The sequence below is a fragment of the Podarcis liolepis genome, assembly GCF_965112155.1.
Source record: "Podarcis liolepis genome assembly, chromosome: 5".
NCBI classification, from domain to species: Eukaryota; Metazoa; Chordata; class Lepidosauria; order Squamata; family Lacertidae; genus Podarcis; species Podarcis liolepis.
This window is the reverse complement of record NC_139556.1, coordinates 28,841,889-28,860,760: the sequence shown is the minus strand read 5'-3', so window position 1 is coordinate 28,860,760 and position 18,872 is coordinate 28,841,889. Positions and strand designations below refer to the sequence as shown.

The 18,872-nt window shown below is 43.0% G+C and overlaps 1 protein-coding gene across 1 annotated transcript in view; it reads right to left on the bottom strand.

The window, feature by feature from the left end:
- The window catches only part of PHYHIPL (phytanoyl-CoA 2-hydroxylase interacting protein like), a 79,812-nt gene extending 62,878 nt beyond the window's left edge, over window positions 1-16,934 (bottom strand). Inside the window, exons 1-2 of the mRNA XM_083502790.1 lie at window positions 16,819-16,934; window positions 16,163-16,244 (exon numbers count right to left, since the gene is read on the bottom strand). Of these exons, the coding sequence (XP_083358916.1) occupies window positions 16,163-16,166 (4 nt within the window). The 5' untranslated portion in view covers window positions 16,167-16,244; window positions 16,819-16,934. The remainder of the gene's footprint in view (window positions 1-16,162; window positions 16,245-16,818) is intronic.
- Between the last annotated feature and the right edge of the window lie 1,938 nt (window positions 16,935-18,872).

Here is an 18,872-nt window from a genome sequence, read left to right as displayed (position 1 = left end):
TTGCAGCCTCAGAGCCTTCTGAATCTGCATCCAAATGGCAACCCATGTTGGAAAGATTTCCCCCAGAATTATAATGTAGAGGCCCCTCAAATACTACATTAATTCCCTTGCATTTGGCTTTCTTCAAGGTTGATTATCCCTTCCTCTTGCAAAGGAGCCACTCCGCTCTGGGAAGCCATCAGGAATTTCCAGATTCACACCTGATCTTCCACTCCTAAATTGGAAGTAGATGAACAAGGACCTCATCTATTTTAAGCAAAAGTAATTAAGGACCTTGGCTGTGGCAGCCTCATCTTTATCTGAAACATTTATTTTTTTTAAAAAAAGATGCAGTTAGATAAAATATTAGACAGCGTGTCCTTTGTAACCTAAATTAACGAAATGTTTTAACAGCCAGCTGCTGATAGTGTCAGCAGTGCTGTTATGGCATGATAAGGATTTTCGTGATGTGTGCATGTTTGTGGCGCTGATAAAGGTAAAGGAGGAGAAAGTGGGTATAATTAACATAACACTGAATCATTTCCTACATTTATCTGTCTCTGAAACCCTCTTTGGCAATTCAGAGGAAGAAAAGAAAACCTTTCTATGCAAAGTTCTTCATTTCATTGCACCACAAACCTCCATGTGGTATGGATCATTATTCCTCTAACAATTCCTTCCTGGAGGTAGGAATGGATGAATCTGTCAGGGATATTTCTCTTCCGTTTCTCATTTTTTAAATCTTAAGCTCAGTTCACAACACTTCTGTATCAGCTTGAGATTTTTAATCATGAAAGTTCATCAGCATTTTAGGGTGTTTTCCTCCTAATACACATATTTTTTTCTCTGCAGCGATTTTGCCTAATATAACATTTTGCGACAATTCCCCTGATAAATGTATTTCTGTGTATTGCTTTCAGTAATACTTGCATTTCCACACACCCTTTCCCCTTCATATATGGTTTTTTTGTACACTTTTCTATAGTTGGAGAACAGCATCACAAAATTGGGAGAAGTGGGAATTTTGAAGGGCAGTGGCTGCTTGCAGTTAGTGCATCGTTTTGGCAATTTCAGTAGGTTCACTATGATACAGACTTGTCTCTCTTTCCTACCTGGAGATCCAAATACAGTTAACAGGTAGGCAGTTGTTGCTAGAAGTTTGATTCTGGTTAATGGAAGGGAAAGCCACCAGCAATGCAGGCAGGAGGTAGAGTTTCTTTTTCAAAATGCACAAGGTGTTTTGTGTTGGGGTGATGCTCTCCTTGAAAGGAACCCTCTCCCCACATGCCTTAGGCACAGAGAACAGGCCTCCGCCAGCAGAGTACAGACAGCGACAGGGCTCATATGAAGAGGAGAAAAACCTGTCTTACATGTTTGTCTCAGGTCCTGGAGGGCTTTAAATGGAAGCAACTTAAACTAGACCGAGAAACTAACAAGCAACCCAGTGCAGTTGCCATAAAATACCGTATTTTTTGCACCATAGGACGCACCGGACAATAGGATGCGCCTTGTTTTAGAGGGTGGAGAAAAAGAAGAAAAAATTCTCCCCCTCTCTGCCCGGCACCCCTTCAGCAAAGCGGCAGGAGGCGCTGCGCAGAGAGAGGGAGAATTTCCCCCCTCTTGTTTTCCTGCTCTAAAACAAGGTGCCGTTTAAGGTGCGTTCAGGTGGCTACCTTGGAAGCCTGGAGAGCGAGAGGGGTCGGTGTGCACTGACCCTTCTTGCTCTCCAGGCTTCAGGTTCCTTTTGACCTGCTCTTTGGGGCTGGCGGGGGGAAGCCCACCACCAGCCCCAAAGAGCAGGTCAGGGAGCAGCGGAAAGGCGCAGTGGAGAGGCTTCTGCCATAGCCGCGCGTCACCTCTCCAGCTGGGAGAGGGTCGCGGGGCTATGGCGTCTTCGCTCCATAGGACGCACACACATTTCCCCTTCATTTTTGAAGGGGAAAAAGTGCATCCTATAGGGCGAAAAATATGGTAGGCGTCTAATATGCTCCCCCTCCTCCAAGAATTCAACAAGAAGCAACTCAAAGAAGCATCACAGAGGTCTTCAAGGGGAGCCCCAAAGAGAGTTCATGACCGTAGCCAATCCTAGAATTTACAGAAGGATGAAACAACATCAATTTTCACCCTCTCCAAAAAGGAGGACAGAGGCATGTTTTGGGGAAGCGTGTCTGGTTCTGCTGCACTGGGTGCTGAGCCTAGAAGATGCTGCAGGGCATCACAACTATGGCATAGCGAATTGAGCCGAACAGAAGGTGAGAGGGGAGTTGAATTTTGGTCTTGCACAGGGCAACCCTGAAATTTGAAAGACCAAAGTCTTGCAGATGTGCAGCCTTTATCACAAACCAAGATGGGAAATGGCATTCGTAGTCACTGCTATTTAAGAGCAGAGCAGTCTCCAGAAGTATCTAATTGCCAGCAAACCTCCTCTAACAGGGAAATTTGTTGAGAACTGAGATTTGCCAATGCCATTAGATGTGCTTTGCCTCCTCCACTTATTTCATTTGTTTGCCACGGCTGAACCTTTCCTTAACAAGCTTTTGAGGAACCTCTAAATCTTGGGCTGTAATTAATCAATATTTTTAATTGGGGCTGTCCCTGGTTGGCCAGTACTCTGCACAAGACAGCATTGCTGCAAACCATCTATGTTTGACCTCCCTGGATACAGTCAATGGGTTTAATATGATGTTCCCTGTCAGTAAAGGATTTATTGTTATTTAACCAAGGGAATATTTTTCATCTCCATTAAGTAGTCTCAAAATATCTCCTAGATCAATATAATTTCCTGCCGAATTAAATAATCAGTTAAAAGCGAGGCTGTTAATTGACTTTAAAAAAATACTCCAAAACCTTCCATCAGCCAGCCAACTCATAATTACCCATGGAGGATTTCTGGGTACACACATGTGCAAGAGCAAGCAAAGGAAAGAGAAGAGCTCTACTGCTTGGTGAATGCATTAAGGTTCAGTAACAAACAAATTACAGTACGGCCTTTAGTTAGTGCATTACCCTTTTGCCCCAGGTACCTTATTAAGCTACTTATTTCTGCAAATTTAGGTGCCATTTCCCAGGTGAAAGCAATTGTCTGGATGAAGCAAATGTCAACTGATTTAATTAGCCAGAAAAAGTTAGTTGACCGCTTTAACAGAACCCACCCCCTCCCACACATACGCATAGGATGCAACCTCACAAGAACATGCAATTGGCAATTGTAAAGGCTTTGAGGTGTAGCTTTATCAATTACAGTTCAGTGATCACTAATATGTGAAAGCTCTCAATTAGACCCAATTAATTAAACAGCAGGCTCTTTGTTCGTTGTGAAACCGACATTAAGACCTTTTCCAAGAGCCCGACTTGGGTTTCTAAGTGTGAATGCTGTGGGTAGCCACTTCATGAAGTTAAACACTTCACAGAAATATATTATTACCAAAAGCTATACATTACCCTTTGTAAAAAGACTTGAATGATAGCTTACCTTGGGCACAATCAGACTAAAGTGTTTTTAAGCTCTGCTACTTTCAGTGTCCATGCTTAACTCTTTGCCCAAAATAAATCATGTTCCTACACCGCCCATGTAACATCTGTAAGAAACAACTGCATAATTTAGTCAAATGAAGTGGTTCCTTAAAGACATTACTAAAGGGACTAGACATGGCGGAAATTGCTCCCACACCATTCTGGTAACCGAGGCATCAGTTCTGAGTGGTATTGAGAGATGACCGACAGGCAAGAGGTGAAACGCCACCACAAACCTACTTTTGATGACAGGAGAGACAGACAGCAGTTCCACACCACGCAAGGTAGCAGGTGCAAAATATCAAATCATTAACACTACTTTTCTCTCTAATTCTGTATAAGGACACAAGCCCATCAAACTGACAATGAGTGGCACTCGCCAGTATATTGCTGCATTTCAACAACACACGTTGCATTTGAATGACCATTTTAAAAATGCCTTGATTCTATTTTCAGAAATTAATGGCGACATCTGACCACTCTTCTGCACTACTCATCAATATTAATAATGAATCCTAAGCCAACAATCAGTTTCCAGCCATCACAGTAAATTTCTAGCCCCGGGCATTTGAGAAAGATCTGCCAATTGTAACCACCAAATTACAGGGTTGACGATTATGCAAATTACACTGTTCTTGCTTATGTAATGTGACATTATGTAACAGCAAGTCTGGGTGAAGTGAACAAGTTGAGCTCCAAAACAAAGGATCAGGACATCCTTTCACAGTTTTGTGCCACCTCTTGTAAAACCCTTCCACCCACCGGTCACCGTTTACGTCACAGGCTGGTGAAGTCCATAAATACATTAATAGCAGCAATAAAACGATCTTTCCATAAAAATGCAAACCAACAAATACAAGATTGGAAAACAAGTGGTGTGCAAAATGAATTCCAGATAAATGATTAATTATTTCTCTTTGCCTGGGAAATTGTTAATATTGATGAGTTCATTTACAGCACGGATGTTTGCAAAATGCAAAGTGCACAGATATTTGCAAAGTGCATCTTAAATCCTGTATATAATGTTATATGGGGCATGACTCCAGTGGGAGAAGATTTGCTGAGGGAGATTGCTCTGCCGCTCAAGTCATCTGAGCTCCTAGCGGCTTAAAGGGGGTGGCAGTTTGGAGGAGGAAGATTCAGACAGCAGGAGTTCATGGTGTGTACAACTTGTTCCTTAACAGGGCAAGCCTAGGCATAACTGCTGAGAAGTAAGCTTCACTGATATTTGGGTCTAGAAATGCAATCTAAATGTCTGATAAAAAGGATTGGGTGAAAAAATGCAGGAAGTATATTTACTTAGGAGTAAGTCCCATTGAGTTCATGTCTGAGAGCCACTTTCCCCCACAAATCCCAGGCAGAGGTAAGAATATATCGTGTCTTATGGGCATAGTCAGGGGGAAGAAGCTCATATTTGTATTGATTTGTATTGATTTAGGGGGGCAGTTGCCCCCCGCCCTCCCCCTTAGCTATGCCCATGTCACGTCCCTACAGGACTGCAATTTGTCTGGGTGGGTTAGAAAATGTGAAGGCTAAAGGATGTACTACACTTTTTAAATTGCCACTTCAAATGGAGTTAATTTATCCTAATTTACCTAAGAAAACTGGCTGTATATCCTGGGCGGAATCCCTTATTCAAAATTGCCACAGTGAACCTTTAAACCTTGCTGAGACTTTCCTACACACACACACATGTGTATAGGGAAAGAGAGACGAAGAAACAGAGACCGGGAGTGAGGTGGGGGGCAGAGATCTTTGCCAACCCGACTCTCCTAGATGGAATTTGAAATAGCAAGCCTGTCTCTCGAACTGCGTACTCTGCTTTTGGCAGTGACCTGATGATGCACAGGCAGGCAGCAGTGAGATTGTCAGTGCTAACTTCACACACACACACACACACACACACACACACACACACACACACACACTGAATACACACGGGAGGCAGTCTGAAGAGTGCTAGAAGGCAGATGAAGGTCACATCTCCAAAAGGAAAAATAAAAAAGAGAACATTTGTGCTTCTGTATCAGTAAGGTGCAACATGAGACTGGACATATTTGGGAGTTGTCTTTGGTACAGATCAAGCAGTCGGATGAGCATGTGTGTGGGACCAGAGTGCAACCTGGAGAAATCCAACATATGTGTTCCTCATGGACCCCCAAACAGGTAATGAGATATTTTGTGCAGCTCACTGGGTCTTATTGAAACAGGTAGTGTACGAAAGTGTAGAGATGGGTCAGTCTGTGGAGAAAGAGGCTGAGTAATTGCTAATAAGGCAGGTAGAAGTTCTTCAGATTCCGGCATGCTAAAACTACCACAACATGAAAGCAGGACTCTTGCAGCAAACATATGCACATTGCACACAGATGCACACATGAACACCTCCCGGGACATTAAAATAACTCAGTACCCTAATTAAAACAAAACAAGTTGTACATCTTAAGGCTGAGATTAGGTGTAATATTTGCTGCTGCAAAGCTTATAAAACATGATGCGTAGAATAAACGTTGCTATGAATACTGTGCAACTCCACAACTTAATTTCAAAACAGTTGCTACACTGGGCTCAGAGGTGGATTCCGCTGCACTGGGCACTGAGCCTAGAGGGCGCCACAGGGCATTGCAACTATGATGTCGTGAACTGAGCAGAATGCTAGGTGAGAAGTAGAGCAAGCAACAAATTTTGGCCTCACACGGGGAACTGCTGAATTTTGAAAAACCAAAGCCAACCCCTGCTAGGTTTCAATTTTCTACTGGTGTTCCTCTAGACTGTTTCACTTCATGAACCTGTTAATGGAATACTTTATTTTCTCTCTCACTATCATTAATCACAGTGAAGTCCATCAATGGCTATCAGCCATTACAGCTGAATGGAGCTGCCATGTTCAGATACATCCAAGTACGAGTTGCTACAGACAAACAAGGGAAGGCTGTTGTCTTCGCCACAACCCCTCACAGAGGCATCTGCCTGGTCACTGTTGGAAACCAAAGGTTGGGCAAGAGGATTTTGATTCTGAGCCAGCAAGGCTGTCAGTCCAAATACCTACGTATGTGACAAAAATCAAAGTCCCAGTCATCCCCTTACTTTTTCTGCCAAGGGGGAATGCCAGATCAGAGGGCTCACTAATAGTACTTTCCTACTCTCAGGAAATCTTATAGCCCTGAAGTGCCTCCAGTTTCCAAATCAGGGAGAACATGGGAGGTGGTTGTGGTGGTGATTATTTTATTAGAAGCTACACACCTCAGCTGAAAGCTCTTACTGGTTCAACTTGTTGTCAATAGTTTCCCCATTCAGGAGTAGTCAATAGGATACCAACCAGTTGTAGTTAGACTACAACTCCCATCAGTTCCAGGCAGTCAGCCTTTCAGCTGAAAGTGCTTATTCGTTCAACTTATCAATAGCTTAGGGACACGGGTGGCGCTGTGGGTTAAAACACAGAGCCTAGGACTTGCTGATCAGAAGGTTAGCGGTTCGAATCCCCGTGACGGGGTGAGCTCCCTTTGCTCGGTCCCTGCTCCTGGCAACCTAGCAGTTCGAAAGCACGTCAAAGTGCAAGTGGATAAATAGGTACTGCTCCGGCGGGAAGGTAAACGGCGTTTCCGTGCACTGCTCTGGTTTGCCAGAAGCGGCTTAGTCATGCTAGCCACATGACCCAGAAGCTGTACGCCGGCTCCCTCGGCCAATAAAGCGAGATGAGCGCCGCAACCCCAGAGTCGGCCACGACTGGTCAGGGGTCCCTTTACCTTTACCTTTATCAATAGCTTCCCCTTTTGCCATTCATGAGGCAGCAGAATGTAAACTAAGACACAAGCATTCATGCATACTCATATGTACACCACACAGACACGGCATGATTCCCCAAGACTGTGTCAAACTTTTTAATGAGCTCCAACATCTTTTTATTTGCTTTTCCTAAGCACATCCCTGATCACTTCTGTTTGTATTTCCGAAAACTCTTATGTAAACTGCTGAGGAAATCATTTTGAATAGTAATGAAACTCTTACTTCCAAAGCTTGCTACCCCATGCCCATCCCATGAATTCTATTGCAGCACTCTTTCTGCTTTTGCTCACTATACTGTTTTCCACCTTGAGCAATAAGTTGGCTATCCAGATCTCTATTCATTCTGACATTCAGGTACTTAAGCCTAAGGCTCAAACATCTTTAGAAAGGTTGTGCAAGGTGATAATTTCTACTTCTGAAGACTGAAGCCTAGACAGACAGCGAACTCTTATTTGTGTGCTGCCACCTGAATACAAAAGGCCCATTTTTTTTAAAATATATATATATATATATATATATATATACATATATATGCAGGTTTTGGTGTCTTCGGGTGTCTTCCCGTGTAAGAGTTGGGGTGTCTAGGCGACGTTTCGACGAGGTCTCACTCGTCATCTTCAGGCTGGTGCTTTCGGCTTCTTGTTACTGGAACAGAGCAGGATCTCAGTGTTTGAGTTCCTATAAATACTGTTGAGGGGGTGTGGTGTATAGCCTCCAACGTTCTGGGCAGAGAGGAAGTTCCCAGGTTAGTGTGCCTTTTCTTCTTTTGTTCCTTAATTACTTGAGGGATATCTTGAGTGATTTCTTGAGTGATATTCTGAGTACCACTTAGGTGGGTCATTAAGTGTGGATTAGTTGCTAAAGCTTTCGTGTCTTGACCTCTTGAGCTTGTGAAGAGTTTTTCTGAGAAGATGGCTGTACTGCACTTAGTTGTGCTCTGGCTTGGCTTCGTGTATAGGGGCGAGCTGTGGTTTTGTGCCCTGTGCCAGCCAGATCTGTGTAGGGATTGCAGGGGGGTGCAGCATCCGGAGGTGCCACTATGGTTTGGCTACTGGATGGTGTCTGTAATTTATCTGTGGAGAGGGTCTGGGTTTGGGTCTGGTGTGGTTGATTGGTGATGGCGTTCTGTGTGCCTCTGGTTCTGGTGTCGGTTTTTGTGGGGAGGGCTAATTTCCAGATGTCTGGCAGGCGGGACGTGTCGTCACGCTTGTTCATGTTGTGAGGGTGTTTCTCTATCTCGATGGCTTCCATGATTATTCTCTTGTGGTGATGTTCCATGTTAAAGAGCAATTTGGAATCTGCAAAATTAATTTCGTGTCCTGTTTCTTTCATGTGTTGGAAAAGAGAGGAAGTTTTTTCTTCTTTTTTGACGGCATTCTTGTGTTCTGCGATACGTGCATTTATTCGTCTGTTTGTTTGTCCAATGTACGTGGCTGGGCAGACTTTGCAGGGTATTTCATAGACCCCTTGGTTTTCCAACTGGATTTTATCTTTGGGGTTTCTGAGGATATTGGCTATTTTTTGGTTGGTGCAAAAGGCTGTTTTGATATTGTGTTTATGGAGGATTTTGCTAATTTTATCTGTAGTGCCCTTGATATAAGGAAGGAGGGCCATGCTTTAGCAACTAATCCACACTTAATGACCCACCTAAGTGGTACTCAGAATATCACTCAAGAAATCACTCAAGATATCCCTCAAGTAATTAAGGAACAAAAGAAGAAAAGGCACACTAACCTGGGAACTTCCTCTCTGCCCAGAACGTTGGAGGCTATACACCACACCCCCTCAACAGTATTTATAGGAACTCAAACACTGAGATCCTGCTCTGTTCCAGTAACAAGAAGCCGAAAGCACCAGCCTGAAGATGACGAGTGAGACCTCGTCGAAACGTCGCCTAGACACCCCAACTCTTACACGGGAAGACACCCGAAGACACCAAAACCTGCATATATATATATATATATATATATATATATATAAATTTATTGCTTGCATAATGATGATCTGTCAGATTTTATCCCACCCAGTGTTTGATGGATGGCTCTTGAAATTAGAAGAAGAGGAAGCTTTGGTGTGAATTGTTTTTTAAATGTCAGGATAGAAAAGCTTTCTAGATACAATAGAGAATTTTCACTGTTATGTTTACATTAGAACAATAGGAGAATAGGTGTGTTATTAGCAGCAGTGGGCAGCATGGTATGGTGGCATTGCTCACCCAACCTCCAGTCAGCCGTGTCTCTGCTGCTTAGTGGGAGATAGAGGGAGAGGGCCGAGGCAGTGGTGAGGTTGGGGCAGTGTAAACACACAGAGCCAGTGTGCTGCTCCCACTGGTGTTTATGCCTATTTCCTTGCACATGGAGGGGTCGTGCTTACTGAACACAATGTGTTCCCTGAAAGGCATTCATTAGGCAACTGTTCACATAATGAGTCCACAATTTCCACTGATTCCTATGGGAACAATTCTAATCCATTCCCAACCACGGAGTTTTGTCCCACCCCCAAGAAAAAAACAAACAACCCCCCCCCCAGGAAATGCTGAAAAAAATGCTCCGATTTGTCTCATTGTGCCCCCTCCCTCCGTTTGTTCCTCAGTCAATCAGCAAAAGGCAAACAAGTAAAAATAAATAAATAATGCCCTTTGTTTGGATATCTGAATCTGCAGTGTGAATAGGGAGGTTTGGGTACTAATTCTTCATGCTTAGATAAGTGAATTTTCACCTAGTGAACATTCATAAGGTGGGAACCAAGTGTATACACTAGACAGTAGCTTTTGTTTATTTAAAAAACCCTGTAAATTATCTTACATTTCCTTTGTACTGCAACATAGAACCCAAACTGAGCTGTGTGACGTGACACCCATGTTGTTCAGGTTAACTGAAAGCACAGTCAAGATGGTGGTCTCTCAGCCACTTAGAAACACTCAATCTTTTTATAGTCTCAAAAAGAATGAAAGAAAGAAAGAAAGAAAGAAAGAAAGAAAGAAAGAAAGAAAGAAAGAAAGAAAGCTGAGCCTCCTTGGACCACTATATACGAGACTAGTGAGCTCCTTTTGGCTTGATGGGTCAAAAGCCCTGCAGGCCTTTTGAGGCAGCAGTATAGCAGTGTGGTGTTACCTTTAGGAAATCTAAACTGACTTTATTCTGCCCCAAGGAGTGTATTTTATTGAACTCCCTAAAACATGTAGTAACAAGTATTCACCTGCAGTTTTTCTTTTACTCTTTTTTCTTTTATTTTTTAAAAACACATGACAGGAAGGAAGGAAACCAGGCATAAAATATCCACAGCAAAACTGTTCCCACAATAGCAGTTTATCTTAGCTGACTCAAGCCCAAAAATCAAATAAAAATGTTCCAAATAAATGCTTTGATAAAGCACAAGTCTTTGAAAAAAGGTTAGGTTCATATTCTTGAGGTGGGAGTAAACTTAGTCCGAGGTGATTATTTTGTAGTGTAATGTTTTAGGAATACCTGAAGCTATGGTATCATAGAATCATAGGGTTGCAAGGGACCATGGGGGTCATCTAGTCCAACCCCCTGCAATGCAGGAATCTTTCTCCCAATGTGAGGCTTGAACCTATGACCCTGAGATTATGAGTGCCACGCTCTACCAACTGAGCTATCCCATAGTAGCATTGATGCTAAGGGTAGAACTACATATTACACCAGGGATAGTTAACTCTGTTACTCTCCAGATGTTCAACTCCAGCTCCCATCAACCCAACACTGGCCAGGGATGATGGGAGTTGTAGTCCCTCGCTATCTGGAGGACCTCAGGGTTCACCGCCTCGGCATTACGATGAACATGGGACTAGTGACACAAATGGCCATCCCTATCAAGCTCTCCACCTTCTCCTCTGTAACATTTTGGAACATCCACCACACCTGACATCATCACCTGTGTTTCTTCACCCAACTCACTGCTACCTACCAATAGGAAAACATACCATGTAATGATGTAACAACATGGTGTAAGTGCACCTAAATACAGTGGTACCTCGGATTAAGTACTTAATTCGTTCCGGAGGTCCGTTCTTAACCTGAAACTGTTCTTAACCTGAAGCACCACTTTAGCTAACGGGGCCTCCTCCTGCTGCTGCGCCGCCGGAGCACAATTTCTGTTCTCATCCTGAAGCAAAGTTCTTAACCTGAAGCACTATTTCTGGGTTAGCGGAGTCTGTAACCTGAAGTGTATGTAACCTGAAGCATTCGTAACCTGAGGTACCAATGTATTATGAGGGAGAGGCAAGAACATTTGCTACAGGACATTCTGTTTCAGCAATGTGAAGTTCTATATGAAGCAAGTGTGGTCAATGCCTGTATCAGAGACTATGGGGAATTCCATGAATGCTACTCAGAGCTACACAAGGAGAAGCTGGATGTAAGCTGAAGAGTATCTAAGCTAGAAAGTTCTAAAGATTACACACGCTGCAAATATGATTTATTTGCACTTCCCAGTATCTAACCCCCTCACTGTTACTCCCTCTCACACGTGGAATTTATGGTGCTTATTCTCAAGCTTATTTCGAATGCTCAGCCAGACTGCAGTATTACTGGGCGATCAACCCAACATATAGCCAAAGTTCCCAATGCAAGCCTAGGTATTTCTACTGGCCTCAGAGTCTGAAGTCCTACCAAAACTTGTCATTGTTTGAATGAGAAATAATTTATGAGCTGGGGAAGAAAAGTTCACACAAATTCATGTACAAGTATGGGCGCGTCTCTGTGTAGCGTTTAATTAAACTAAGCAATGAGTTACCATAGTCACACAGCAGTTTCAAATGTACTGAGGTTCAATTAGCTAATCTTAAAACGTTAACACATAGAAAAGAGAGAGTTGGGCGCAATTTATCAGATTCCTCTGAACAAGCTTAATTGAAACAAACCGGAGATCTACAGCTGTACTCTGACGCAACTCCTGTTCAGATTGAAGTGGCTTATACAGGTGAGATTCCCAGTAAATTGTTTCCCTTATTAGAAGCAAACGTCCTCACTTTGCTTGCCAAGCCTGTAATTAATTTTACATCTTGGTCTCAAGATGCTTTCTAGCACAGAGCAAGAATGATAAATCCAGAAATGCTGAATGAAAGTTTTAATGATCATTAGGGCTGTATCTGCAGAGAGCCATGAGCAAAGACGCTGAGAGCACCAGAAGAAACTTGGAGGATCAGAATAAGGTCCCATCTGTCTAGCACCCCACTCTAAGCAGTAGCCAACCAGATAACAACATCATCTGGAAGCCCACAATCGAGAAATGAAGACAACAGTTCTCCACTACAAGTGGTATTCAAGGGTATACTGGCTCTCAACATAAGTGGTACCATCTTCTAAATGTTCTCCGGCATCCATGAGGACTAGGGTTTAAACAAAATAAAACTGAGGTACTCCAGACTGTCAGTATTTTGCAGGAGGGTTTCAAGCCCATAACAGGAACTTTGTCCAATTAAAGTGGATTTAAAGTACTCTTTCACCACAGTGCAAACAAAATCCGCTTTAAAAAAGAAACTAGCCTTTTGCAGCTTGGAAAGTGACCAGGAAATGCATTGAAAAGTGTGGAATGAATGAATGATTAACGGAATGACATATGTTGTTGTTGTTGTTATTGTTGTTGTTGTTGTTTAGTCGTTTAGTCGTGTCCGACTCTTCGTGACCCCATGGACCAGAGCATGCCAGGCACTCCTGTCTTCCACTGCCTCCCGCAGTTTGGTCAAACTCATGTTCATAGCTTCGAGAACACTGTCCAACCATCTCGTCCTCTGTTGCCCCCTTCTCCTTGTGCCCTCCATCTTTCCCAACATCAGGGGCTTTTCCAGGGAGTCTTCTCTTCTCATGAGATGGCCAAAGTATTGGAGTGCACGATCTGTCCTTCCAGTGAGCACTCAGGGCTGATTTCCTTCAGAATGAATAGGTTTGATCTTCTTGCAGTCCATGGGACTCTCAAGAGTCTCCTCCAGCACCATAATTCAAAAGCATCAATTATTCAGCAATCAGCCTTCTTTATGGTCCAGCTTTCACTTCCATACATCACTACTGGGAAAACCATAGCTTTAAGTATATGGACCTTTGTTTGGGATGACATATAAACGTCTTCAAAGCAAATCAAGATGAATACCCATTGCCATATAACCTCCCCATAAACAAAGCACAACAAATACACAATGAAGACTGGATATAATCTAACCTGCAGATAAACTTTGTACAAGCACACCAGGCTGAATGCTCAATAAATAGGTTGTCTGGAGGAGCTCGATATTTAGCACCACATAATGAATCTGTGGACGCGGGTGGCGCTGTGGGTAAAACCTCAGTGCCTAGGACTTGCCGATTGCATGGTCGGCAGTTCGAATCCCTGCGGCGGGGTCGTTCGGTCCCAGCACCTGCCAACCTAGCAGTTCAAAAGCACCCCCGGGTGCAAGTAGATAAATAGGGACCGCTTACCAGCAGGAAGGTAAACGGCGTTTCGTGTGCTGCGCTGGCTCGCCAGATGCAGCTTGTCACGCTGGCCACGTGACCTGGAAGTGTCTGCGGACAGCGCTGGCTCCCGGCCAATAGAGTGAGATGAGCGCACAACCCTAGAGTCTGTCAAGACTGGCCCGTACAGGCAGGGGTACCTTTACCTTTACCTTTTAATGAATCTGTTAATCACTAGAATAAGCCAATTCTTTATATGAAAGTATCCATTACTACAACATAGTGCTACCTTTTCTTACACTCTTCTCCCTCCCTCATTTTTCTTCATCTCAGGTCCCATACACAAGCTTTTAAGCTCAACTCAACCTTTATGCATCCCTCTGCTAGTCTGTGACCTGGCAGGCATTACATTTCTAGAAACAAATCTGATCGTTTCCCCAATTTATACATTCGTAATGAAAATTTAATGACTTGGGTCTTGTGCATTACTCCAGTGCATATTCAGTAATTATAATACATCTATTTGTGTTCATAAAATTATCGTTCCACTGCTATAAATGATTTTTAAAAATATACAGCATCTGCAGAAGACAAATTCTCAAACCAGGTTTAGAACAAAAATTACAATGCACTACAAGGAGGCATTAGTCTTCAGTTATCAAAGTGGGGGATAAAATACTCTGGTATCTTTAGTCTTACAAGTAGCAAGGAACTGGTGGCATGACTCAGTCCTCCATCTGAGCATGTGCCTGAGGGATACAAGGTAGAGAACCTGTCAAACTAACACCAACCTCTTAGACATGTAAAGGGTAACACAGCCTCCTGCAATGTGGTGCCATTCAGAAGGTTTGGTCTCCAGCTCCCATTATCCCCAATCAACAGCTATGGTGGTTGATGGGAGTGGTGCACCAGGTTAAAGAAAGCTGGGATAACCTGCCATAATAACAAAGACAAGCCATGCTGGATTAGACCAATGTTCCTATGGGAAACTCACAAGCAAGACATGAAGGCAACAGCCCTCTACTGTTGTTGTTCCTGGCATCTGGTACCACAGGAGCACACCGACTCTGAACCTAGAGGTTGCCATCATTCATTCAAGACAGCAAAAGAGTCTCTTGAGCAGCGATAGGCTACATCAAGTCATGTGACAAAGCCAGAATCCCTATAAAAAGCTTCCAGGGCAGGCTTGCCCTTTGCTTGTTGCCTACCACCATTACTGGCTGAAAACTGGTCTCTCTCCCTAGGCCTTGCTCCACTGAGTTAGCAGGAACTGAATCCAACGTTGTTAACTACCACATGCCACACCTTAGAACATACCCCTCAGGAATCTAGGCTCCCATTTCTGGTACACAATCTATGTTCAAGAACTATGTCTGTGATCCATAGTCCTGTTCGACCAGGATGCCTGGATTAAAGCCCACTTAGCCCTAATTTATTTCAAGGGAAATTGGCTCCAGACTCAATGCTCTGACCGCTGGCTGTAGATCAAGCTGCCCATAGCCTGTCATATTGCTGATTACATTGTTATCCATGCCCCGCAACAACCATTAGTCAAGTCACTGGAGGTCACCAATAATAATAAAAAAGTTTAAAAACTAGCACTGTAGTATAATAAAAAAACACCCTATGGAGAACTAAATGCAAAGTAATTTAAATGTACAAAAGCTGACCCACATTAGTGGCTGGAAATTAATTCTTCAGACACTTGAATTTCGCACGCAGAAAATGAAAGGTCCTCGAGTTAATAATATAACTAAATACTGCAAAATGTTCCATATTACAATTACTGCGTAAGTGCTAGCCCGTTTTTCATGTTGCAACACATCAGTGGCCACCCAGGACTTGTCTGAAAAGAAATAAAAGCTCCTTCAAATGCTTGAGTCTAATAATATAATTTATCAGAGCTGGTGCAGTGTAGTGGCTAAGGGCATGTGCTATGAGCCCGGGCGTTCCTTCATTCCAAAACCATCTCAGTCACACATTTACTAAGCCTGTAATCGTAAGCACGCCTTCCCCATTGAACTCAAAGGGGACAGGTCTGAGTAGACCTGCAGAGGACTGCACTGCGATTTAAAATTAGGAATTAATAATAAAAATGCTGTATAATGCATAAAGTGATCATCCCACCAGGCTGCATGAATTCAGAGTGCTGGGGGCGGGCAGAAGATCACACAGCTCCTCCATATTAAAAAAAAAAAAGTATATTTGCACATAGAGGACTAGTATTTCGTGGTGGAGACCAGGCCAAAATCCATCTCCGTAACATTCTACTCTTGAATGACATAAATCTCCACCTGCAGTTAGAGGTGGTATATAGAAGTGGCAGTGGTGGAGGGAAGCAAGAATAAGACCTTGAGAATAATCTGAACGTTGCAATAAAGAGGCTACTATACATTTCTTCATAACACACATAATTCCACACACACCCCACACACAACCCCCCCAAAAAACAATAGACAGTTTGTGTTTGTCAAGCTTACTCATTCCATTGAAGCAAGTTCTCTCCCTATCTCCTAGAGCAGCTGGAGAAGTTGATGGACTGAGATTCAGAGAATATCCCTCCTGTTGAAAAAAGAAGACACACTTGATGTGTTCATGCTCTTTTAAAGGTGCAGTTTTAGAGTAATGAGTCAGACTCTGATCTGGAAGACAGGTCCAAATGACTGCAGTTGTCCATTTCAAATAAATTCAGTATTGTTTACTTAACCGAATATTCACAATCACATTGCGTTACAAACAACAAGGGGTGGGTGGCATGCAAGCAGTTTCCAGCAGTACAATTTTGAGAACATAATTATATAATCAAAAGGCATGATCCTCCCCAGAATGTCACGACGACGACAACTGTGGTCCTTTTTGCCACATTTCTTTTGCCACTTTTCATTTCCCCATCTCTTTGTATCTAATAAGCATACTATGCTTATTTACTTGCAGTGAAAACTCCCAAGCAAACACTGTGGGATGGACTTATAAAATAAGCAGGCATAGGAAAAAGCTACCAAAGAAATTGCCTCCTGCATCCCATTGGCTTCAATCTTGGATCTCCATCATCAGGGCTGCCCTTTTGCTAGGAATCCCTCAGTTCTTCTCATTTTCCTGACACTCATTCCTTGCCCCCCAGGCCACAGGAACTTACACATTGGCTTATCTGCAGTTGTTTGGCACCTGCTTAAGCAACCGCTCTTCCTTGCTCCCGGTGGCGATGCCTTTCCCCAGAGCTCTGTGTCATCCTAGCTGGCTGAGTTCTCTGTAGCCCACTTTCCTCCCTCCGGGCGGGAGGGGGGGAAAACCATGGGTGGAGCAGAGATGAGAAAAAAAACCCCTGGTTGGCTCTCATCATGGGGAGTCACCAGTGATAAACCAATCCAAAGTCAGGCCATGCCAGAGAGAAGACACTTTTAGGACAGCTGAAGTAATTGCCATGAAACCAAAGGTCAATTCAGTCTAGCTCTTGTATATTGACTAAAAGATTTTTAACCCACCTTTTGGTTCAGAACGCTGCAAGAAAAACTGACAATTATATATATATATATATATATATATATATATATATATATATACATACTTCATATGTTAAATGGCCCACCCAATCTACATAGTAAAAATGCAGATCATTATATGGGTGTGTGGGTGTGGGTGGGTGTGCAACATGGCCCTTCCATAGGTTTTCCCAACTTCCAAAGTAGTCCCCCCCCTTCTATTGGCATATTTCTATTTGCATATAGGATTAATAACTTAAATACCTCCTACCACCTGCTTCTCCTCCTGCTCATGTCCTCAGTGTATGTTCTCATGCCCAGTCCCTGGTAATGCAACTGAACATCTTTAGGCTGTAACCCCTATTTTGCATCCTCTTCCAGCTATGATGCCGTCTTCATTAATATTATAAAGATTAAAGGGCCTTTGTTATGGTTCTTTGGCACACATATTCAGCTGACTCTCTGTGCCACTGCACACATTGAACTGCATGAGAATAAACACTGGCTTGTCCAATAGACTTTCTCTTTCTGGACGAAATTCTCAGACTTTCCCTGTCCAACGGAGAGAGTGTTGTCTGTCTGACCTACTTGTTTTATGTTGCAACTCTCAGATTGCCATAGAGATCCACCGGTATAATACACTGTAGCTTTACACAATTGTATCCCAAATCTAACCAGCATCCATGCAGCCCAGTAATGCCAAGAGGATTCGATCCCATCTCTTCCAGATCAGAAATAAGAGTTCTTTCTGAGGCTTGCAATCTTAGATCCCTTAGACAGAAATGCTAAGAGTCAAATTTAGGATCTGCAGGGCAGTTCTGTATTTGTCTACTCAAAAGTTAAGCTCCAATGAGTTGAATGGGAATTATTCCCTGGTAAATGCACACAGGATTGCAATCTTAATTTCTAAAACGGCCAATGCTGATTTCAGAACACAGTAGAAGATGCAACAACAGCACAAGATGGTCACCTATGCTCTGGTCAGTTGCATCACTGGTGCTTACAAGGTGGTGGAGCAAGGTGTGGTCAGTGATAAGATAAAGACACTCTGCCCATGGCCAGAGGTACTCTTACGATTTTACACATTGCTCCAGGTTCTACATATCTTACATATTCTACATATCCTACATATTTCAGGTTACCTATTCAATCATCTTCTAGGGCTACCGAGTGGCTGAATTTGAGTCCCTAGCTTGATTTGAGTTTCTGGAAGTTACCTATGAAAATAACATTTGTTGCTGCTATATTGTTACTAGTGCTTTCACTTGGAGAGAGAAATCTCCTTGACTTGCAAAAGGATTCCCTCTTGATGAGCCTACCTTCAACAGTCATTTGCCAAAGGCTGAAAGACAGACATGTGGGGTTGCTGTTGTGGTTTTTTTTAATTAACACGACTAAAGGATTTTGTTTTTCTTCTTAAAGCACACACACAGGGACAGAATTTCATTCAAATTAGAATGTGTATTCTGTAGGCTCCGATCCTGCTTTTCAGCGATAAGCAGCATGCACAACTATAACAAAAAGTAACAGCAAAAACCACAATAGTGGCGAAGGACAAGCCATCGCCCCCTGACAGGCAACATGCTCCATCAAATTTCAAACGTCTGAAAATATTCACAGCTTTGCTGTATGGCACAAACAAGTCACCTAAGCTGCGTCTCATTCCTGCACTCCATTATGTTTGGTGGTGACTTTCACTACTCTCACCGAG